The sequence below is a fragment of the Carassius carassius genome, chromosome 39 (genome assembly GCF_963082965.1).
Source record: "Carassius carassius chromosome 39, fCarCar2.1, whole genome shotgun sequence".
NCBI lineage: Eukaryota > Metazoa > Chordata > Actinopteri > Cypriniformes > Cyprinidae > Carassius > Carassius carassius.
The window spans coordinates 8,546,382-8,569,847 of NC_081793.1; the positions used below are offsets into that span (position 1 = coordinate 8,546,382).

Genomic DNA, 23,466 nt, shown 5'->3' on the forward strand with positions numbered 1-23,466 from the left:
TTCACTGATAATTCATTATGATATTTAAAGAACTGCAGGGAAATTACTGTAAAACCCAAAGTGTGATGTTACTATTTTAAAGTGGTGATAACAATTGTTAATACCAAGGCACTTTATTTAAAAATAAATATTTACAGCTACAAAGTGAAATGAAGTTGCACTACAGATGTTAATGGCACACAACCTTGTATGTCAACAACAAAAGACAGGGAAAGAGTATTTTACCTTTGGTTGATAGTCTAATATTTTACTATTTTATGCATGCACAGTCATATGGTTATTTGCCCTGTTCGTTATTTGCATTTAGGGCTGTTTTCCCTGCTGCCATATTAGAACATACCTACAACCCATTTTAGAAGTGAGAAACACAGAATGGTGCAATGGTGCAAATCGCAAAAAAAGTTAAGCTCTTTAAAAAGGAGTACAATTTTTGTTTCTTACAAGCTTTTTCTGGTGAAGTTGTCAAAAATATTGAATAATGAAGTATTGCACATCCTTATCCTTCTAAGTTTCGGAAATCAGATTTAGATGATTGTATTCTGGATAGCACTACTGTTGACAAATATGATGCTTTCTGTTTACATGGTGCTAAATATGTCAGAAATGAAACGTATATCAATATAAAATATTACTTGAATTAAACAAGTTGGACTTGAAGGTCTTTCAAAGTCTTTCTCTGCAAGTCACTGAACTATACCATCTTGGCTCATGTGCGGAAATTAGAATACATTTGAGTGTATGCACTCATATTTTAAATTTTCAGCACTAAAATTTGACAACTTGCACCGGAGGCTGACGGTTAAATTGACCCTTATGGCACGTGCATAAAATGTAAAAATGTGCTTTAAACTTAAAACCTTCATGGAGTAAAAAAAAAAAAAACATTTTGTATGTGACGAATAAAAAAAATCTTGAGTAGTACAAAATTATGAAGTCAGGTACTCAATTGGACTTCATGATTTTAGTTTTTTTTTTGTTGTTGTTGTTAATTTATGGTTATAAGAAATTACTTAAGCCCAGTTTAAGTATACTTTAGTTTTGACTTTAATGCTAGAATACAGCCAAATGCACAGCTTTTTCAAAGTATACTGTAGGCACAATTTCTGTGGCCACTGTCTGTGCTATTAGCCTTCTGCTGTAGTGAAACTGCAACTACGTGTATAAATTATACAAAAGAAAAAAAAATTGTGAGAAAGGCCTTTTATAAACTTTTGCATGGCAATGTGTGTATTGTGATCAGAGCTACTGCCATGACAGTGTGATGTTACTTAGCTAGTTTTTGATTCAAGATTTTGACTTCTGTGTAAAAATAACTTACTTGGGTATATATATTTTTGTAATAAAAATAAGCTTCTGTTTCATAATCTTGGTACTGATAACAGCTCAACATTATTTACCTTAGCCTACCTTTGGGGTCTTTGCTATATTCCAATATGATTATGCTTCACTTAACTAGTTATAGATTAAGAGTTGTTGTTTTAGATGTGCATTTTAATCATTTATTTTGTTAAAGTAACACGTTGTTCCGTAAATGCATTGTCTGCTGGTTTATTTAGCTACGTTTTAGTACACCACATTAAGTATGCCACTTAGTAATGTAAGATTTTGAATATTAATGTGCAAATTAACACTGGACCACACTTGTGGGTTTGCTACCGTTACAATTAAAAATCATAAAAACATTACAGGCAGACACTGGTATGATGTAAGCAACACAGCTACAACAAATACCATTTATTTTGGGTGTGTTAGATTTATAGTGTGTGATTAATCAAGCATTGACAAGAATCAGTCATATCGGTGGCACTGAGGGGGCCCCAATGTAAAATTCTGCTTAGGGCCCCATAAAGGCTTGGGCCAGCCCTGGAGATTTTTATTGTAAAAGAAATATAACTTAATTGATTTCAACAAATCTATAGTCGATATAGATTCTGCATCTATTATGTCCAGCTTGTTTTCTCACTGACATGCCCCCAACTCGAAAACTCGGGGCCTAAATAAAAGCTCTGAGTTACCCACTCATAATTACGATTTTGTGATATCATTTATGTGCATTAAATTCATAAAAAGTATCTTTCCTACATAACTTGAATGCATCATAAAACATGAGTCATCGTCATCAAAGAAGCTACATTAAATCTAGGATAAAGATTGACTGGAAACAGCTCTTGCATGGCTATGTAACTTGAGTTTGTATTGCTATTGGAGTCTAAAGTGTGACATTTTTAATAGAATTTATAGCATTGTGTTTATGCTTGGCACTGGCCTTTTAAGTGTGACTATTTAGGTATGTTTGCCACCATTTCTGTATGTAACAAACTATGATGTTGGACAATGGGCTGGCAAAATATGCATGGCAATTTCTGAATAGAATCGAATCACCTCTGAAAACGAATTTGACTATTTACACCAATGGGTGTTATTCTGTGTAGCGCATATAGAGACACAGTTGAACATTTACTATGGGTGTTTTCAAACCTGGCTCGTTTGGAGCATTTGTTTAGAAACCTGCATTTTCTTCCTTAGTTTGGTTTGTTTCTCATTCAAAATTGTTCTTTTCTGAAACCAGTGCATTGCAATTAAGGTACCAGTGTCGGAACTATGCAAATAATCCAGTTCTGAAATGCCTTAAGACTCTAGATTAATTTGCAATTATTCACAATTAAGTGTTGTTTGTTTCAAAGACTGCCGAGTATCCACTTAGCAATGTGGGTTATTATACATCCTTGATAAGATATAACACAAGGATTTATAAAGTAATATACATCCAGTACTTCATAACATTCTTCAGCTTTCCTGCTTAATAACCACCCCAAATAATCATAATTATACCGGTGTTTTGTGATGTTTCAACTGATTTCATATCCTTTAGTAAGGCCATAACTGAGTCTCATTCCCTTTAGTTCCAAACTGCGAAGCAGTTCCACCCTTTCATGTCAAATCCTTTTGCAAAAGAGCATGATGTCAGTCTTCATCAGAGCTGCTGTCCTCCTCAGTGTCAGACACGTCAGCGATGGGGAACCTCAGGATGGCCGCCACTCCACTCAGCTGATTCAACTCTACAGAGACAAATCACGTCAAGAAACATGACGATCCAATATAATTCTCTCTGAAACAAAGACTATAGAAAAGAAACTTACGATCTCCAGATACATGTAGGCTTGAGAATATTCTAAAAATATTATAAAAAAAAAAAAAAAAAAAAAAGAGATAAATATTTTGCATATTATAAGAATATGACCTTACTGGATTTAAAATCATATGAATACCTGACATCTCCTCCATTTTCCTTCACGTTGTCTACAAGCCGAACATACCGGCTGCGGGTGGCTATGTCTTGATGTCTGTCATTAAAAAAAATGTAATAATTATATATATATACACACACACACTGTTTTATGAAGTGCATAAAGGTAAACATAAACATAATTAGGACTGTATTACTTTTTTAATGTACCTAAATAGTTGGTCACTGATCATCAAGATGTCAATGGCTAAAGCTTCACTTGCTCTTTCCACATGAGCCAACCTGTACAGAGCAAAAGCTTTATTAATAGATGTAAAGACTGTTTTAAACAATGTCTCAAGAACATGTTACATAGCACAAACGTTTTGGTTACACAGACCACTTTAGATATTCTTCTAACTATAGAAGTAAAATGTATAGTGCTACTATACATCAATTAACTCTCAGAGTATTTAGTAGACCTTTAGGTTAGGGTTAGTAGAATAATTTGACACATACTTGCAAAGATACTTAAAGTCAGTAGAAAGTCTGATAAAAGTCTGACTTCAAAATAAAGTGTTAGCAGATATTAGTCCCTTATACTCTAATGGATGGTAGTTGGCATGTAGTTGCAAAGTTCCATACAGTTAATAGAATGTCTAAAGTGGACTATCAAAATAAAGTGTTACCAATGTTTTTTGTTTCTTCTTCTCATTGAGATTATGTGTAATATTGATAGGAATTAATTTCAGTGGAAGTGATTCTGATCACCCATAGAAAGCTCGATCAGGCTCCTGTTGAAGCATCTTGTAAAAGTCTTCCAAAGCCTTGACCTCTCCAGCTGCCTAAAACAGACAACATCACACAGCATTAAACACGACACTGTGCTTGCAGAATGCTACAAGCTATATGGGCAAATGTACAAATCCAAACTTAGTCACCTTGGTGTCAGACAATCGGGCTGTGACTGCTGGATCACACAGCACTTCTGTAGAAGTAAAATCTCACATTTATACGGTCACTTTAAAACAACAATGGGAAAAAAAAAGAAATACAGATACACAAATGTAGATTAAAAAAATTACAGTATATATTTATATACTTTTTCTCTGACAGTATATATGAGCATTTTAATTATGTATTATTTTCATGTATGACTAAGGTTAGTAATTTGGATAAATAATATCTATATATTAGGGGTGTAACGGTTCACAAAATTCACGGTTTGGTTCGATACGTTACACTGATGTCACGGTTCAGTTCGGTACGTTTTAGATACAGCAAAAAGAAAAAATTGGCAGTTAAATTTCCTTGATTTTTTAAAAAATGTTTTATTTATTAAAACTAACAAAGTATGTTTTTTTTTTTTTTACATTGAACAATAATGGAGCTATTCTTTACCCATCTTCTATGGTGTTTTCTTAGCAGCATACTGTATAAAACAAAAACAGCTCCTTATAAAAGAAAATGAAAATGTTATATTAATTATGAACAAATACAAAGATGTAACTTTTTATATGGAACTCTATAACTCTTTATATTGAGTGTGTTTTTACTCAATTGGTTCTCTATAGGGCTTATGTTTTTTGGAACAAAGCAGAAATTATGGTCTGTCTAAAATGGGCTCGTGAAGGAATATTGTAACGGGGCTCAATTACATTAAGCATGTTCTTAAAACCTATGTTTCCCACTACAGAGTAAGGTGCTCGCTCACTCCGTTCCCGCTGAAGGCTCATTGCAAAATGGCTAATGCGTTTAACAGACCAGAAATAGAAGATCCTCCAATAACCAACAGGTCTGGTGTTTGGGTGCACTTTGGATTCCCTGTAAGCTATAATGGTGATGATAGAATGAATTGTAAATATTAAGGTCTCATATCCGCGGCTATAACGTAAATGTAGCCTACCAATCGCCGTGGTGATGTCTTTTGCCCTGTTTGAATCCGTTGGAAATGTCTGTCTAAATGCTGCGGGGATAGTTTGTTGCGTGTATTTTTCTCCTTTTTTTCGTCTTTTCCCAGATACTGACACACTAAGGTGATGTCGGCGTAAATGAGTTGACATGTTTCAAGTATTCCCGCTGGTGTTTTTTTTTTTGTATTCCCGCTGGTGTGTACCCTAGATGTGACATATCGTTGTTTTTTTTATCCACCACTATCTTGCCATCACCATTATAGCTTACAGGGAATTCAAAGTGCACCCAAACACCAGACCTGTTGGTTATTGGAGGATCTTCTATTTCTGGTCTGTTAAACGCATTAGCCATTTTGCAACGAGCCTTCAGCGTGTATTACTGAGTGAGCGAGTGCCTGACTGAGTAGCCTAACATAAACATATAAGTTGGTGTTTTTTTTCTTCTTCGGGGGTGTCAGGGGCGTTGCCTGTTACGTCGTTTGGGTTATTGGCTACCTTGTTGAACGCATATCATTATATTTCACAATTTTTCTTATTTTCCAAATATAATTAATTAGTCCAACGAACCGTTCGGTCCATAATGCGTACCGCGTACCGAACCAAAAGCCTAGGATTAAATATCTATGCATAAAATCGTTTAGAATGTCACCATGCGAATGTGATTTTTGTGTGTGTTTTCAGTTGTTCCTTTGTTTTTGTTTTTCAGAAATTAACAGTAAATTTTAGTTTGAGAAAATGTTTTTATGTAGATATCACACATATTTACACTAACATTTGGTAGGTCAGAGAAAGTGATTTTACTGCATTAAACAATGATGCAGAATCCACAACTTTTTGGCATGCTGTAGTGTTATTTGCTCACTTACTGTGTGACTATTTTAATAAATAGTTGCTGTAGAAAAGTTTTCATGATATTTCTAAACCAAGCAATTTTGGACCACTATATTGGAGCATGAACGTTTTGTGTAACAAATGATTAAAATAATTTTGCTTATTAATTTGCTTTATATCTGTAAGTTACCATTTAAAGCTGTATTAAGCATATATTCAAAACAAAGATGTCTGACTGGGGTCTAGTGGAAAAGATGCAGTCAGTCCAGTATTCATGTTCAAACCAAATATCCCGATGGTTGAACAAGAGATGGTGCTAAGGGGGACATTTTGATTTTTACAATATATATACAATTCTGAAACTATGAATTGATGTATTTATTTAATATAAATAATAAAAATAAAAAAATGAAACTAAAACATTAAACCGATCAGATCAATTTTGTATTGTCCACCAGACCTCAACCATCTTGCCAAACAGATAACTTTTCTTTATTTTGACAATTGTCCTGACTTTGAAAAGCAAACTCTTCATTAGGCGATACTACATTATGTAACTATTCTACTCACTGTTTTATTACTTGTATCACCGTAAAATTTAACAAGCCTACGATTCAATAGGGATGCACGATATTAGATGTTTTCCCACATACGATATGCCGATATTTAATTTTCACCTAAATTTGTCCAATAGCTGATGCAGAATATGTGATATATATATATATATATATATATATATATATATTTTTTTTTTTAACAACACCAAATCTCTCCAGCTCAGAGATTCTAATATATATATTTTTGTGTTATATTTTCTTTGCAGATTTAACATTTGTAGATGGTCTAAAGCAGGGCTGTCAAACTCAATTCCTCAAATAAGCCTGAAGGACTCGATTAGTTGGATCAGGTGTGTTTAGTTAGGGTTAAATCTAAACTCTGCAGGGCTCCGGCCCGCCAGGAATTGAGACCCCTGGTCTAAAGCAAAAGATTTCCTTTCTTCTCATGGAGTTGAAAGACGGCTCAGTACTTTGTTTATTTGGACCAGCTGGCTCCACTGAATCACAATCTTTAAGTATGATAAAAAAAATAGATGTTTATATTTTCTAATGAGCATTCAAAATACTTAATTATGAAAATAGGCATATCGTTTCTGACACGCAATGTACACGGTAGACCAATCACAACAGACTGTGCCATCTGACCAATCAGAGCAGAGTAGGCTCACGGAAAGGAGGGGATTAGAGAGACAATCTTAGAACTGCTTCAAATCGCTGGAAAATTAGGTGATATTAAATGCATATTTTGAGAAAACAAGTGTTTTTTTTGTTTTTTGTTTTTTTTACCTCGCATGCATGTAATCTTATTGTAGAAGGACTTGCAATACAATATTAGGAACCTTAAAAAGGTCAAGTCGGCCAACAACGCCCCCTAAATAAATATAAAATTGTTGCTGGTTTTGCACACCCTAGTGGCCCTGTCACAAATACACCTCATTGCTGCCGCATACGCATGTCCGTTAAGTCCACGAGAATGTAGGGAGTTCCTTTCATCATTTTAGCTTTTAGAAGTGTGCTTGCAAGCAACCCTTGCAGCTGCTATGTAGCCTTGATGCGCAATTTTGCCGAGCCAACACTGGTGTGCTCCGCAGCAGACTTCTACTCAACAGTCAAAGTGGCATAAAGTCATGAAAGTGTGGACTCAGAGGAAGACTGCGAAGGCTAAAGGTGTAATTTGGGACAGGGCCAGTGACTGTTGACTATTGTACAACAGACTATGTAAGTTTTTCAGATCTATTCTTTTAAAATTGAAATGAGCCATGACCTTTGAGTGAATATTTGTGTCCAGATGAGGAGTGCACCACCATAAATTTGGATCTGTTCTCCAGAAGAAGTTTACAGTCTTGCCTCACAGCCTCTTTAAAGAGGTACGAGATGAACTGATCTTTCACAAATCCTGGACTGGCCACCAGAACACACTTCACCACTGAGAAACACATAAACACAACAAAAAATATAAGTATTTAATTGTCCACTGTCCATTCTTATTATCTGACTGAATAAAATAAAAAAACTACCATCAAAACTGAAGTGTCTCAGAATGCCCTGCATGACAGCTTCATAAAATCTCTCTAATGCCTGAAAGAGAAAACAGTGTAACTGTATGAAATTCGCAATTTTGTTTCAAAATCATGTTTTGAAATATACATGCAGTAACTGAGAGATAACTCTTGCAGCACATACAGGAACAATAGTTGCTATCTATTGTATTCATTACGCATTATATTAATGGATTACAGTTTACAAAAACAAAAATAAAAAAAACTATCAATCTATTGATCACTGTCATTGTCATTTGCTCAATACAATGATGAACAGAAATATGTTGTTCACCTTGTCATGTTGGGTACAACTGCCTTTCCTCTTGCGGGGGATGGTGACCTCAACCTTCGCCCTTAGTAAGGTCATGGCTGGAGTCACGAGAACCAGATTGGCCAGACCTTCCTGCATCACAACAGCAGCCACATCTGCTTTCTGAGCGGGATCACATGCCTGCTCTATAGATACAGGCAGAATCAGGGTTCAAATAAACTACAGATAAGCTGGATCAGAATCATTAATTTTTTTGTATGCTCATGGCTGCTCTGTGCCATGCAGTGAAAGTGACTCACAATTTTATATATTATTTTAGTTTGTGTGGGAAATTATTGTAAAGATACCAGATACAGGGGAAAAGGCCATTTTAGAGCTTGATAGATCTGATTACCATCCATTTTCAAAGCATGAAAGTAGAAAGCAGTGTGATTTATTTGCAAAATATGTTGTTGTTTTGTGTGTGTGTGTGTGTGTGTGTGTGTGTAAAATTCCTGTTTTCAAATGTGGATGTCTACATAATATTATAAAATAATTATTACTAAATATAAAATAAAAAACAACTTTTTCTTTATTTTTTATAAAATATTTCTGCATTTTACTTATTAATATTGTTACATAGTATGTGAAATTGTTATCAGCCCCGAAAGCTCATTTTAGTTTGAAAATACACTAAAAACAAATTACCAATTCTGTCTAACACCACACTGTCCCAGACTTTTTTAGCGAGAGTGAACTTCCTGTTGAGCTCCAGCTCAATCGTATGATAGGCACCCATCTGCATATGACGCAAGAGAAGAAATATGACTTCATTCATTCCAGCTTTCACATTTAGGCTAAATTAACATATGGAATATTCCCTGAGGGTCAGTATCTGTTATTCACCTTAATATTCAAATGTCTAAAGAATAAATTATATTTGAGGTGCAAAGTTGGCACTAATTGTATCACTATTTATATCATACCTATGTCATAAGTGAGAAGGGCAACAAACTTTTAAAATATGAAAAAAAAATGCTGAGTGAACAAAAAGCTAAAGTTAATATTCCAGAAAGTAAACAATTTTTTAAAGGCATTCTGACCTTCACATACTGGTTCTCCTGGATGTTTGTTCCTTTGACTCTGAGCTGACAGGCCTGGGAATCAAAGTCTATCGTCTCCACACATAAAGTTAGTGTGGTGCGCACACGTGAGCTGCCCACACTCCCCGTGGAGGACTCTGTCTGCACTTTCCTGTTTGTGACATCAGATTGTTTTTCATTGAGTAGAAAAATATCTGATGATAATAAGGATGATAAACCAAAACTGGATAAAGATGGAGGTTAGTATGGAAAGGAAAAAAAAAAAAAAAGCGACAGACCTGATGGTTGAGGCTCTGAGGCTGTCGCCCACCTGCAGCAGGTTGTAGGTGTGCCACATGTCCTCTGCTTCCTCAGGTATTAGTGTCACCTGACTGAAATAAAAATCCATAAACAGAAGACAGAAATTTCCACATTTGTGTTGCTTACTTTGCTCATGTAATTTTATTCCAAGGCAAGTCAGACCACACGCGGGCAGCAGGCATGCAACTACTGTTTCAAAATTGATTGAATGAAAGTACTGAAGTCATGAAATCTACTTTGTTTTCAATAACAAAAGTATTCAAGTCTGACATGAATGGTGTCATAAACTGTTTCTTACCCTCAAATAATGACAATAAATGACACTATTTCGCATTAATCTGTTTGTCTCACTATTTCATGGTAAAAATACAGACTAAGATATAGCAAAATATGAAGTTGAAAAGTCTACACATTTACTTTATTGGCGAATTTACCTTGTCCTCTGGTGTATAAATTAAACATTTGTGTGCCAGTCTGGAGTGAATGAATGTTCATTAATTACATAATAATTCACTGAATAATTCACTCACTATATTACCTGTACCAGATGGCGCTAATGAAACAATTATGATAAGTTTGGCAAAAAAGCACTGGGTTAACAATGAACACTGACAGCATCTGAGGTTTAACAGACGTGTTCCGTGTCAGTCCGACAAACACAATATCATTATACAAGGGGTCTCCAAACACCGGGAGGACCAGTGTCCTGCAAGAGTTTAGCTCCAACCCTAATAAAACACACCTGAACCAGCTAGTCTTACTAGAAACTTCCAGGCAGTTGTGTTGAGGTAAGTTGAGGCTAAACACTGCAGCACACCAGTCCTCCAGGACCGAGTTTGGAGACGCCGGGATCATACTATAGCAATTGTATTTATACCGAAGTACTCAGTACCACTGCATCATGGTACAACTACAGCACTCAACACAGAAAGCGCACATGATGTCCAAAAGTGGTGTACAGAAAGACGCAAGTCATGTGTTCTCAAACACTCACCCGGCATTATCCTTCTCGATGTCTTTATGAACCAACTTCATGGTCAAAGAGATTAGCTATTCCAAAACAAAATGCATATTTGAATGAGAAAGTTTTACTCAATTTAACCGTCGAATTGGGTGACGTTTCTTCATCAGCGGTCTTTAGAATGAATCAGACGTACGTTTCGAACTGTCGCTTTCTGATCGCGTCATTGGCTGCTGACAGATTACGTCATTGCGTCATTTCTATCTCTGGTTACTTCCGTAGGCCGGAAAAACGATGGCATTAGGTACAGAATTTAAAATTTCACAGTTAGCGGATGACACGGCATTATTTCTCCGTAATAAGCACGAGGTTATCAAAGCAATTGATTCTATCACAAAATTCTCCGAGGTCTCGGGTTTAAGAATGAATCTAAATAAATCTGCCTTGTTGTCACTAAAGGAATGTGAATTATCAGTCATAAGTGGTATTACTGTTAAAAATACAATAACATACTTGGGGGTTATCATTGATAAAAATGAAAAAAGGCGTTGTAATCTCAATTTTGACCCATTAGTAGAGAAAATAAGGAAAAGACTTAATATATGGTTGATGAGGGACTTGTCACTGAATGGCAGAGTTTTAATCAGAATCAGAATCAGAATCAGAAAGAGCTTTATTGCCAAGTATGCTTGCGCATACAAGGAATTTGTTTTAGTGACATAAGCTTCCAGTAAACAGAGAAAACAACACACAGACAAAAAAAAAAAAAAAAAAAAATTTACAGGAGATTTACAAATTGGCAAATAAATAAGTGTATAAACAATTGTGCTATAAATGATAATGGAATATTCTATTGTCTAAGGCAGAAGGGATATCATGTGCCGTCTATCTTTATCCATGGGAATGCCAGCTAGTGTATATAAAAACTTCATAAGATCTTATTTAATTTCAATTGGAGGAATAGATCCCATTATTTACGTAAAGATATTTTATGTAATTTAAGGAAAGATGGTGGTCTTGAAGTGTTGACTTTTGAAACCTTAAGTAATTCCTATTTGGTGAGATGGTTAAGTAATTTAATTAAGGAAGCAGAGAGCATTTGGAACACCTTTCCCAAACAGATTTTTGATTCACTGGGAGGATTAAACTTGTTGTTGAAATGTGATTTTAAAATTGAGAAGTTACCTGTGAAGTTGGCCAACTTTCACAAACATGCCCTGTTAGCCTGGAAAATGGTCTACAAACACAAATTTTCTCCCACAAACTGTTATATTTGGAACAGCAGTAGTATTCAATATAAAAAAAAAATCTATATATTACCAAAGATGGGTAGATAACAACATTCTATTAGTTGAACAACTCATGAACACAGAAGGTCAGTTACTAACATACGACGAGTTTCTTTCAAAAGCAAAATTTCCTGTCTCCCCTAAGGAGTATGCTATCGTTTTTGATGCTATGCCAAGAAATATCATTCAGATTTTAAAATATAACTCAACTGTTGTAAGTGGCAGTTATTTGACTACACAAGAAATTTTTCTTGGCGACATTGACATCACTACCAAAAAATGCCCAAACAAATACATTAGGAATCTAATGCACACTAAAACACTTCCTGCAGCAAGATCCTTTTGGACTTCTCAGTTTGAAGAAATCAAATTGGAAAGAATGTGGTTAATTGGTAATGTGGTAAAATTGTACATAGAATATACCCAGCAAAGAAAACGTTAGAGAGATTTAAAATTGACATTGAATATTCCTGTACCTTTTGTGGTAATTATGATGAAACAATTTGTCATCTGTTTTATGATTGTATAGCATTTTATATATAACATTTTATGAATAATGTTAATAAGGTATATTAACCGTCCAATTTGAGAAAAGTTTTTACATCGCTATAATGACTAGGGTTAACATTGTTTAAGATTACAAACCGATGAATTTGGTTTTAATTTGCTTGTTACGATTAAATATAGAAAAGACTGACACACAGAATATCCTATTGGCTCTTCGGATCTGTATTTGAAGCGTTCGTCATGAGTCTAGAATAACCAATCAGATACGAGATTTGGTGTGTCTATCCCCGCCCCTTCAGCGTTTCCTACAACCGTCAGCGCGGTCGTGGTACTGTCTATGGGTCGTGGTGCTAGTTAAGTTTAAAACACGCAGCGAGCTGCTGAAGGGACCATTCACGGCAATAATATCATAATATGAACTCAGGAATACTATCAGGAGTGTGATCTTCTTTTATAGAGGTTTGTTTTTAAGTTATTACCGTGTAATAGTATTGGGCGGTTTCCTGGGTCGTCTTGTTCCTGCCTCTGTTAGCCGGCTAATCTCCAGCGAGCAACAAAATGGCTGAATCGGACAAGTTAAACATCGATTCGATCATCCAGCGCCTTTTGGAGGGTAATGAGGCTTTATTCTTACTTATTACAAACTGTGCCGTTTTATCATGTTTAAATAATGATTAAGCTTTTGAAAATGTATTATTTTATTTGTGTTCAATTCGTCATCTGCAATCGAACGTATGTGTTGTAGCTGTGTATTATTAGGTGTAAATACGTAACACTCCATCCAATTCAAATTTTCATTCGTATGTTAATTGATTGTAATCCGAACAAAAATTCTGCGCATGCGCAGTGCGTCGGTCGTCTCGTTCGGAAACGGAGAAAGCCACTAGGAGAATGTCATCGATGTTGTGCCAAATTTTAACCCCCCTCATTGTTTCCCCTTCTTTAAGCTTGCTACCCGATTTGTTTAAATATCAGGCTATCATAAGAGAGTATTATTGCATTTCTTCTGGCTCTCCAGTGGATGAAAGAGGTAAACAATGAGAGAGGAGTAATATGTGCAGGCTCACTGCTGCTCAGGGCATAGTATATAAAATACTGTACTTTAGGTGTTATATAGGTTAATCAGTACATTTCTTACAGTACATTTTTGCTTTCTTTGGGTCCCCGCACACATGGAATTGGAGAGTAAAAAAAGCAGTGGGCAAAGAGGCAAAAAATAAAATACAACATATAGTCGTATGTATAAAAGATACAAAGGAAAGTAGAATGACAGTGAAAAATAATAATATCTAGACGCTGCATAAATCATTCAAGAGTAAATGCAAATCTGTATTAAAACATCCAAATTGATTGTGAACAAGTAATAATGTGATATGTCAGCATATAGTAATATGGATGAAGAAAGTTATGTATCACTGAAAAAAATACCATTCATGTTTAGTTTATGTAAAGTGTTGCATTATTTACTTTTTTCTGTTTCAATTTTCAGTGAAGGGCTCTAGACCTGGTAAAAATGTTCAGTTGACTGAGCATGAGATTCGTGGATTGTGTCTGAAGTCACGGGAAATCTTCCTTAGTCAGCCGATACTGCTGGAATTGGAGGCCCCACTCAAAATTTGTGGTAAAGTTTTGATAACCGCACACACAGTTTTTATTTTAGTTCTAATGAAGTCTTATTAAAAAAAAATCTAAATTTCTTTCTGCAGGTGATGTTCATGGTCAGTACTATGACCTCCTCAGGCTTTTTGAGTATGGAGGATATCCTCCTGAGAGTAACTACCTGTTTCTGGGAGACTATGTAGACAGAGGCAAGCAGTCACTGGAGACCATCTGCCTGCTGCTTGCCTACAAGGTCAAATATCCAGAGAACTTCTTTCTTCTCAGAGGAAACCATGAATGTGCCTCCATCAACAGGATATATGGGTTTTATGATGAATGTGAGTATATGGTTGTTTTTGGTTTGATCAAAAGCTTAGGTCATGGTCTGCAGGTCTCCCTGTATAAAGCTATTTACTATTTAAATTGCTTAAATTTGGATCATATAAACTACTCAGACAATTTATCATGTTAAATGGGGGGAGTGTGTGGGAAGAGTGGATACCCTCACATCAGAGCAAAGCAGCTTGTGATCTGGTGTTATCATTGCCTCAAAGTAGCTCAGGTCACAGTTATTATAGGGAACTCCATCTCTGCGTGTTCTGTGAGTGCATGCATTTAGGAATGCAACTAAATGGAGATTAATTACAAGATTAAGATATAATTTAGGGTGCATACACATTTGGCAGGTTTGGTTTGCTTAAAACAATTGTTGGTGTTATTGCTCTGATCAGTAATCACAGTACAGTTCAGTTGAATACGTGTGAATGCTGTCATCTGAACCCTGGCGTGCACCAAACGAGCGGCAAAAATGGGTCCATTCTGTGTTCAATTGAAATACGAATGCAGCACAGACCTAAACAAACCAAAGGCATCTAAACAAATCAAAAACAAATGAAGCCACAACATTTGACCCTAAAGAGGACAGAACATGCAAGCAAACCTGGTTCTTCTCATCATAGTTGCTGTAATGTTGTCCAATACAGTCAAAAAAGTCATCAGAACCACGTCTTGTTGCAGATCTTCATTTATGTGCAACGGAGGAATTCCTGCCGCTGCTTTCAGTCCTTAACACATTTTGTAAGCTCTTTGCGAGTTGACAGCTAGTAAAAATACTACATGCATACCAAAAGCCCATTTAGCCAAGCATTGTTTTGAGTGTTTGGGAAATTCCATCACAAAGTATTCATCATAAAAGCCTCTTTTTATATAAAAATGCCAATGTGAATGCTAAGCTTTTCTGGTATGGACCAAAACAGCCAAGCGAACTGAACTGCAAGTGTGAGACGTATACCTGAATGAATGTCACCATTTTGCAGTCTGAATATGCATGTTTTTTTTGGTAGGTAAAAGGAGGTATAACATCAAGCTTTGGAAGACATTCACAGACTGTTTCAATTGCTTACCAGTTGCTGCTATCGTGGATGAAAAGATTTTTTGTTGTCATGGAGGTAAGTTAGAAGTTTTCTCCAATGTCTACTTGAGGTTTGAAGAATCTTTACAGACTGTTACAAAATTACCAAATGCTTGTCTGGAAGGTGTAATGGAGAAATGTAGCATTCTCTCAATTATATATATATATATATATATATATATATATATATATATATATATATATATATATATATATAGGGTTAATGATTGTATTTATTTAGAATTTACATTGTTGCAGAAGTCCTGACATGTACTGTAGGTAAAAGTCATAGGTAGAGTCATCAGCAAAACCAATATAGGAAAGGTCTGCAGTGTTGTAAATCGATTATTACAATCGATTACAATCGATTATTTTCCTGTAAAATGTGCATTTATCACATGGACAGCTTTGTGAAATAGAATCAATGAATCGTGCACTTAAGTCTTGATGTCCTTAGTGTGGATGAATTCAAAATATTATTTCTAAACTGTAGTTGAATGATCCTTTACCTAGGTCTTTCTCCAGACCTGCAATCTATGGAGCAGATCCGACGTGTGATGAGGCCCACAGACGTCCCTGACCAGGGTTTGCTGTGTGATCTGCTCTGGGCTGACCCAGATAAAGATGTCATGGGCTGGGGAGAGAATGACCGTGGTGTCTCTTTCACCTTTGGGTCTGATGTTGTGGCCAAGTTCCTTCACAAACATGACATGGACCTCATATGTAGGGCCCACCAGGTAAGCAATGTAGCTTATTGACCGTAGTATCACCACATTGTCTGGATGTAGCCAAAAGCACTATATCTTGATTGAAGAGCAATGTTTCATGGGTATCTCATGATTTTCAGCCACTGCTGATCAGAAGAGTGTAAATGCAATGAAAACTCCATTTTTGACCAGTTGCTGCCTCCGATGCTGACATGGCATTAAAGTGTATATTATACATACTGCGCTATACTAATCTGTATAATACATTCAGTGAAATTAACAAATAATCTTATACCATTAAATATGAAGTGTGTGTACAATGTTATTTTATTAAATTATGTTCTATCGAGAGCTTGGTTAATCAGCCCAGTAAGAGTATTAACTATACCTCTTCCTGTTTATTATACAGATGTGTTATTATAAATGCTGAATGACACATTTAGAAAACCGATCAGAGGTCAGGTGAAAACCAGATAATACATTGGTTCATGGGATCTCCCCCAGTGGCAAACCATTGCAATTTCAAAACTTATGATGTAATAAAGCTGTATTTACTGATTTCATGTGATTTTTGGCATTTTGATGTGCTCTGAATCGCTGGTTTAGAGCATGATTCACAAACCATTTCTTCGCTTCACAAAAGCAGTATTTTGAAAGTGCCCATCACTAGTGGTAATAACATGGTATTTTTGTGCAGCATTCATGACGCATAAATCATGTGCTCTCTGAACAGGTGGTGGAGGATGGCTATGAGTTCTTCGCTAAAAGACAGTTAGTCACACTTTTCTCAGCTCCCAACTACTGTGGAGAGTTTGACAACGCGGGTGCTATGATGAGTGTTGATGACACCCTGATGTGCTCATTTCAGGTTTGCATGTGTTCTTTTATTTCTAAAACTAGTAGCTACCAGGGATGCCAGTTGCTCACCTTTGGAAACAATTTACAGTTTCCTAAAGAAAATCTGTGAAATTTAACTAAGTATTTAATGCCATATTGTATTGTACATATGAGTTAAGTGTCTAAAGAGCATGCCAAACAACGCGATTGGGTTGAATATTTCCAATCTTGGTTTATTTACATAGTCAACAAAATATTAATATTCAGTATGTTTCCCAAGCCTAGCCTCTTTATACATTGTACCTGATGAATGATTTTTAACGCTCTGTTTCTGTCAGATTCTGAAACCAGCGGAGAAGAAAATGCTGTCGTATGGAGGTGCAGCAGGATTTGGATCTGGTAGACCTGTGACTCCTCCACGAAACGCTGCCAAGGGCGGCAAAGTGAAGAAATAACATCAACTGTTGCAACGTGCCTATACATTCTGTTCATCATTCTACCTCTCCTCTCCTTCTCCTCTTCAACTCCAAGCACCAAATCAGTGCAGGACTTTTTTTTAGCTATCTCTGTCAAGACGACACTGCTGGGAATCTGAGCGGTCATATGTGTGTGCTTGATAAAAATGCCCCTGTGGAGTATGTTGGTTTTGTATGTTAAAAAAAAAGTGTGAATTTGTAGAAAATGGTTTTGTAGCGTGAGTTTGTGTATGAGAGTTATTTTTTTCTCTCTCTCTTTTTTTTTTCTCTTTCTCTTGTAATTACACACCTACTGTGTTTTAAGGTGTTCTGGTCGTTTTCCTTCTAATTTATCTTCGTCTTCAGCCATAACATGATAATCCTTTTTAGGCCATTAATTGGACCTGTGTGACGCCCTTTTCTTTAGACCAAGCCTCAGGGTCCAGCTTTTCATCCCCACTGTGGGAACGGACTTTTCCATTCACATTTAGCTCTAAAGCAATCTGGAAAGAGGTGATTGTGCTCTTAAACGTGCAAATCACTGCCAGTCTTCTTAATGTGAAACTTCGTCCAAGTGCTTGTCTGTTTACAGTAGTTATTGACGGCATCCTGCACGTTTTATCATATGGCTATTTTGCCGCAACCTTTGCTTATTTAAACTGCACACTCAGGTAGAATTTAGCCTGGCCTGTGGAAAGTCTTTTTTCTTTTTTTTAGATTACAATCATGTACAGTGTGCAAAGAATTCCAAGTGTGAATGTCAGCAAAGTGGGTGCCATCACTGTATCAGTATGCACAGAAATGCACTGTTCTTTTTTTTTTTTTTTTTTTTTTTTTTTATGATTTGTGGCTTTGTGCCACTTTGTTAACTGCAAAGCTCACCTTTTCCTGTTAAAACGACTTTTCTGTTTTCTTTTTTAAAGTAGTCATGAATTAAGCCAATAAAGTGAGAATCTGGTGCAACTGTTTCTTGTTTGTATTTTGTTTATGTTGAGTGCATTCTATGTTGAGTGCCTTCTTATATGCATTGTGTAATTCATTGAGGATAAAATTATGTTTCAATGAAATCCAAAATCTTCAACCCAAAGACTGTTAAATTCAAAATCACATAGAAAAAAAAAACTGGAACAGCAGTAACGTTGGCTAGCATGTGAAGGTTTATGTCACTCCAAATGATATTCCATCAGTGACCCACTGGTAAACTGGTCATACATGATGTTGCTGGCAGCTTAATGTTCTCCAAGGAATCTCCAGACCCTTTCACATCTTTCACATGTCCTGTGAACCTGCTCTCATCCATGAAACCAATGGTAAACCTGCCAATTTTGGCACTGCCATATACTGGTCCTGTTGTTGGTTTTCTACGGCCCTGTCCAGCTCTCCTTTTTTTTTTTTTGGAACTCACCAAAAATGACAATACAAGAGTACATGGCAAATTAACCAACATGCAAGTGCTTCTCAATAAATTAGAATGTTGAAAAAAAGTTCATTTATTACAGTAATTCAACTCAAATTGTGAAACTCAATGCACACAGACTGAAGTAGTTTAAGTCTTTGCTTCTTTTAATTGTGATGATCTTGGCTCATGTCTTGGCTCTTCGCCAAGCATATGAAAAATGTATCTTTTAAATTGTGAGTGTAGTTGCATCTGATCAAATGTGCATTTTTATTCTTTAGCTTGTGTTAAACTAATTTTACTTTGTTGGAACATCAGCTATCCTAATGATGTCTCTATTTTGTTTCTATGTTTTGCCACGGGATTTACACAATCTCCAGTCTGGATCCAGAACCCCTGAGAAGAGATGATGCTGACCCTCAGAGGACCCCAGATGATCCTAACCTTGAATCAACAAACAGAACTAAATAATTATTGCTACATGTGTGACTGCATCATATGATAACTATTAATTAATAATATTGATAGTTCATCGTCTTGCTGACTACGTCTTGTATTATTATTATTATTTTTTATTTTTTCTAAAATTCTGTCAAACGTGCACAAACTACTAGCTACTACTAAATATTGTAGAAACATAATTTTCTGTAAAGTTGCTTTGTAACGATTTGTATTGTAAAAAGCGCTATACAAATAAACTTGAATTGAATTGAATTGAATGTGGCAATTAGCGGTATCACGGCAGCTCTTAACTTTCTAAATTATTACTACTTCAAAAAAAATAACGACTACGCCACCCAGAACAAACTCTGGGAAAAGAAAGCCCAAACAGCACAGGTTCGATTTCTCAGAAATGACCAAGAGGCATGGGTACCTTGTATAAAACTTGTACATCTTTATTAAACAAAAATAATTAAAAAAATGGTCTCGTTCAATGAATCACACGTAACCGCAAGAAGATTCCACACAGCAAGCAACACCACCTGCTGCAAAACAAACAAGAAAAGAAAAACAAAAAGACACCACAACAAAAGAGCTGGGGCTTACCACTAGGGCGGCAGGCTTGACACCGGGCTTCAAGAATGCCCGTAATAGTAATAATAGTAATAAAGATAACCACACACGTGCCTCAAACCACTCACACCCTCCAAAGTATTCACGGCAACTCCACGCCACACTGGTGAACAGTGAGATAACCACACGGGAAGGGTCAGCCTGCCCTCTCCAGGCCCCAGCTCCAGTACAAGAAAAAAAGAAATGTCAACGAACAAACCAAAATAAGAGGACAAATAATGAAATACCTAGCCGACGTTAACAAATATAAAGCTAAATAAATGAAGCCAAAACAAAACACAATAAATACAAAACAAATGAATATAAGAAAACAAAATAAAGACAAAACAAGCGTTACCGAATGCAATGCAAACTTAACGGATGCAAAACATGCATTTAACAAAAGCAAAACGAATTTTAATGACAGAAGTAAATAAAGAAAAATGAGAACACAAAAGAATAGGAAACAAAATGTTTAAACAAAATTAATACATACAACCCAAGTCATTAAACAAAACAGAATTAAAGCAAAACAGCAGTGTTGAAGGTGCCAGCCATGCTGAAATCAAGTTGTTACAGGATGCAAACTGGGAGTGAAACAAGCCCACTCACAGAATGGTTTCAACTCCAAATCGTGCAAAACACATCATCTATCCGGCAGCCACCACTCTATTCGATCACATGCCGATGGCAGAATTCACCCACAAAGGCATCCCATGCAGTTCGCACATACAGCGGAGCGCAACGGCAAAGCAACGGTTGTTAATCATCTATGGGTGCAACAAGCACTCAACCGAACGCCAGCTCAACCGAAATTACCCTCGTGCAGCACAACGAGACGCCGGAAGTGAGATCGCCAGGTATGACGCAATCCTCGTTTTACCGAACCGCTCGCCTTATATACACGCTCCCTCGCAAATGTTACCCGAGGGGGGGCGTGGTCAAAAAGGACCACAGCAATAATTTGCGTTTCACCACAATCTACCCCCTTTTTTTTTTCAACGTCGCCCCCGACGATGAAATGACTGGCAACTCGACCTCAATTCCAAGGCCTTAAAATAGCAACTACAGAATTAGATGCGGAAGGAATAGAAAGCGACGCGCCTACTGTACGGGGGAGATGGTAAGGATTGGGATGGCGACCGGCCGTTACCTGCCCTGTTCGTCTTGGTAAAGTATCGCCGATCTCCAGTTCCCCTACTACCGCAGGAACCAAAGGGTGTACGTCTACCCCCGGATCACCAAAATGAACTGGGCCCCCAACCAAGTCAGGGGGTGCTCCCGATAACTGAGGGCCAGTTTGCAAAGGCACAACTACAGCCTCAAACATGCTCGCCCCACCCTGACCCACAGTAGGTGTCACACCAACCAAATCTACCTCTTCCTCCTCCTGTGAGGAGTCCTCTGGGATTTCCACCAGCTCCCCCGAAGGGACACGGCTCGAAGGGACCGTATGGACCCGACTCTTAAGCAACGAGCGATGTACGGTCTTCACCTTACTCAACTCGTCAACGGGAGCAATGGAATAGACTGCACCCCCTGCTGGAGGAACGCGCACAATCTGGTAGCCTACCGGGCTCCAAAGATCCTGAATCTTATGGCGACCTCTGTTACCATAGTCCCGAAGGTACACCAACTGGCCCTCAGCCAAAGGGGCACTATGGACAGATTGATCATGTTTTACCTTCCGATTTTCTGCCATGATCTTTAACCATTCTTGTGCACCTTCAAATGCCACTTGCAACCTGGTCTCATGTTCCTGGACCCATTCGTGCACCTTACCAGCCACTGGCTCCAGTACTCTACCCAACAGAGAATCCACTGGCAACCGTGGTTCCTGCCCAAACATTAAAAAATGGGGTGACTCCCCAGTGGCTTGATGGGGGGGGGGTGTTATAACAAAAGAGGACTTGGGGAAAGCAGGCTACCCAATCTCTCTTTCTAGAGGGCGGCAATGCACGCAATAGAACGCAAAGCGCTCACACTGGCCATTTTCGGCCGGATGGTAAGGTGTCGTGTGAGACTTTCGTACATTATACAGGGAACAAAGCTGACGGATCAACAGGCACTCGAAATTACGCCCCTGGTCAGAATGGAGACGACCTGGTACCCCAAACTTATAAAACCACTCGGTTATCAAGGCCTGCACCACCGTCTACGCCCCTTGGTCCCTTGTAGGAACAGCAAGTGTATATTTGCTGAAAACATCAGTAATCACCAGCCAGTGTTGGGAAGGTTACTTTGGAAATGTAATAGGTTACAGATTACAAGTTACCCTGTTTAAAATGTAATAGTAGTGTAACTTTTTCAATTACTTCATTAAAGTAATGTAACTAATTACTTTTGAGTACTTTTTGATTACTTTTCTAAATTTGTGAAAATTAAAGAATAATGAATAAAAGCATATACATCAACTCAAATACAGTTATCTAATAAGCATGTGACGTATTCTGTGTAATAAACGCCTGAAACATTGGTGTTTTTTTAAACTGCTGTCTCTTTGTATATGATATGATGATAGTTTTCTCAAAATAAGTAAAATGCACATGAAGTGACACAGAACAGTTCTAGAAATTATGTTTATGTGCTCGTGTACTCCTATATTGAGGCGGCAGGGGTTGAAAACACTGCGAGCTTCAGTAGGCCTATGTGTAGTAAATGAAGCCATGTCTTTGCCATTAATTTACAGGAGGGGCGGACTGGGAAAAAAATTCAGACTGGAAAATTCAAACTCATACAAACAAATTCATGGACAAATCTATTTTTTGTATGGACCTGACATAAAGAAGGTTTAAATCTTTAATTTGGGGACATGCTAAATAATTAAAAGTTCTCTCCTGAACTGCACCTTCACTTCCATTTTTCTCTTCAGTCTCTTTATTTTGCCCTGTTATCCATCTCTCTCGTGACTTTAATACTCAAGATTGAACAAAACTATACTTTACAATACAATACTCTACAATATCTTTATAGAAAAATCCTAATACTGTACACGAGTCATGTTTTCCTTACAAAAATTGACCATGCTTTTTTTAGCCTATATACAATAACCTTTTTTTTTTTTTTTTTTTTTTTTTGCAAAAAAAAAATGGATTTGTATTTATTTTTAAATAACTCAATTTGTAAAATCATTTTAAATTTTTGGTTACCACAGTTAAACAATAGTAACTATTTTCTCTGGATTTATAGAAATATATTAAAACGTTAATTTTCGTAAGGGTTGTGTTGTTGTCTGTCCGTAGGTCCCCTTAAACCTATAAAAGAAATCTGATTGTTTTTCAGCTAAATTACTACTGTAACATTACAACAGATAATAATGATGTCCTTTATATAGTATTTTGAGTGATGACTGATGAGCAACGTGCTGCTGCTTGATTAATTAAATAAAAAAACAAAGAAAAAAAAGCATCTTTACAGATGAAACTGACCTGAAACCCTGAACAGTAGTTCTGCTTCTCTGCTCCAGCTGTGCGCTTCCAAAGTCCACTCTCTCTCTCTCTCTCTCTCGAATTGATTACTCTGAGTCTGAT

The 23,466-nt window shown here is 36.8% G+C and overlaps 2 protein-coding genes across 2 annotated transcripts; one reads left to right on the plus strand and one right to left on the minus strand.

Moving 5' to 3' along the window:
- Positions 1–1,701: 1,701 nt before the first annotated feature.
- Positions 1,702–10,875, minus strand: LOC132121325 (protein pelota homolog). Its single transcript, XM_059530625.1, has 13 exons — positions 10,716–10,875; positions 9,700–9,792; positions 9,422–9,572; positions 9,027–9,117; positions 8,361–8,524; positions 8,045–8,105; positions 7,792–7,953; positions 4,168–4,214; positions 3,998–4,071; positions 3,458–3,529; positions 3,270–3,344; positions 3,141–3,172; positions 1,702–3,059 (listed from the first exon to the last, which is right to left on the minus strand). Exons 1-13 carry the CDS (start codon positions 10,754–10,756, stop codon positions 2,965–2,967), a joined length of 1,158 nt encoding a protein of 385 aa, XP_059386608.1. The 5' UTR covers positions 10,757–10,875; the 3' UTR covers positions 1,702–2,964.
- Positions 10,876–12,801: 1,926 nt separating this feature from the next.
- On the plus strand, positions 12,802–18,450 carry LOC132121326 (serine/threonine-protein phosphatase alpha-2 isoform-like). Its single transcript, XM_059530626.1, has 7 exons — positions 12,802–13,091; positions 13,968–14,099; positions 14,185–14,415; positions 15,421–15,525; positions 16,002–16,225; positions 16,929–17,063; positions 17,371–18,450. The coding sequence occupies exons 1-7, from the start codon at positions 13,037–13,039 to the stop codon at positions 17,485–17,487; spliced, it is 999 nt and encodes a 332-aa protein (XP_059386609.1). The 5' UTR covers positions 12,802–13,036; the 3' UTR covers positions 17,488–18,450.
- The last annotated feature ends 5,016 nt before the right edge of the window (positions 18,451–23,466 follow it).

What these genes read in the sequence shown, in the direction of transcription:
- LOC132121325 (XM_059530625.1), bottom strand. Translation starts at nt 10,756, where the DNA reads ATGAAGTTGGTTCATAAAGACATCGAGAAGGATAATGCCGG. An exon ending in GAGACACTTCAGTTTTGATG is followed by an intron (nt 7,954 to 8,044) that starts GTAGTTTTTTTA and finishes TGTGTTTCTCAG; the next exon opens with TGGTGAAGTGTGTTCTGGTG. An exon ending in ATCAGTGACCAACTATTTAG is followed by an intron (nt 3,345 to 3,457) that starts GTACATTAAAAA and finishes TTTTAATGACAG; the next exon opens with ACATCAAGACATAGCCACCC.
- LOC132121326 (XM_059530626.1), top strand. Translation starts at nt 13,037, where the DNA reads ATGGCTGAATCGGACAAGTTAAACATCGATTCGATCATCCAGCGCCTT. An exon ending in TCATATGTAGGGCCCACCAG is followed by an intron (nt 16,226 to 16,928) that starts GTAAGCAATGTA and finishes CTCTCTGAACAG; the next exon opens with GTGGTGGAGGATGGCTATGA. An exon ending in CCCTGATGTGCTCATTTCAG is followed by an intron (nt 17,064 to 17,370) that starts GTTTGCATGTGT and finishes TGTTTCTGTCAG; the next exon opens with ATTCTGAAACCAGCGGAGAA.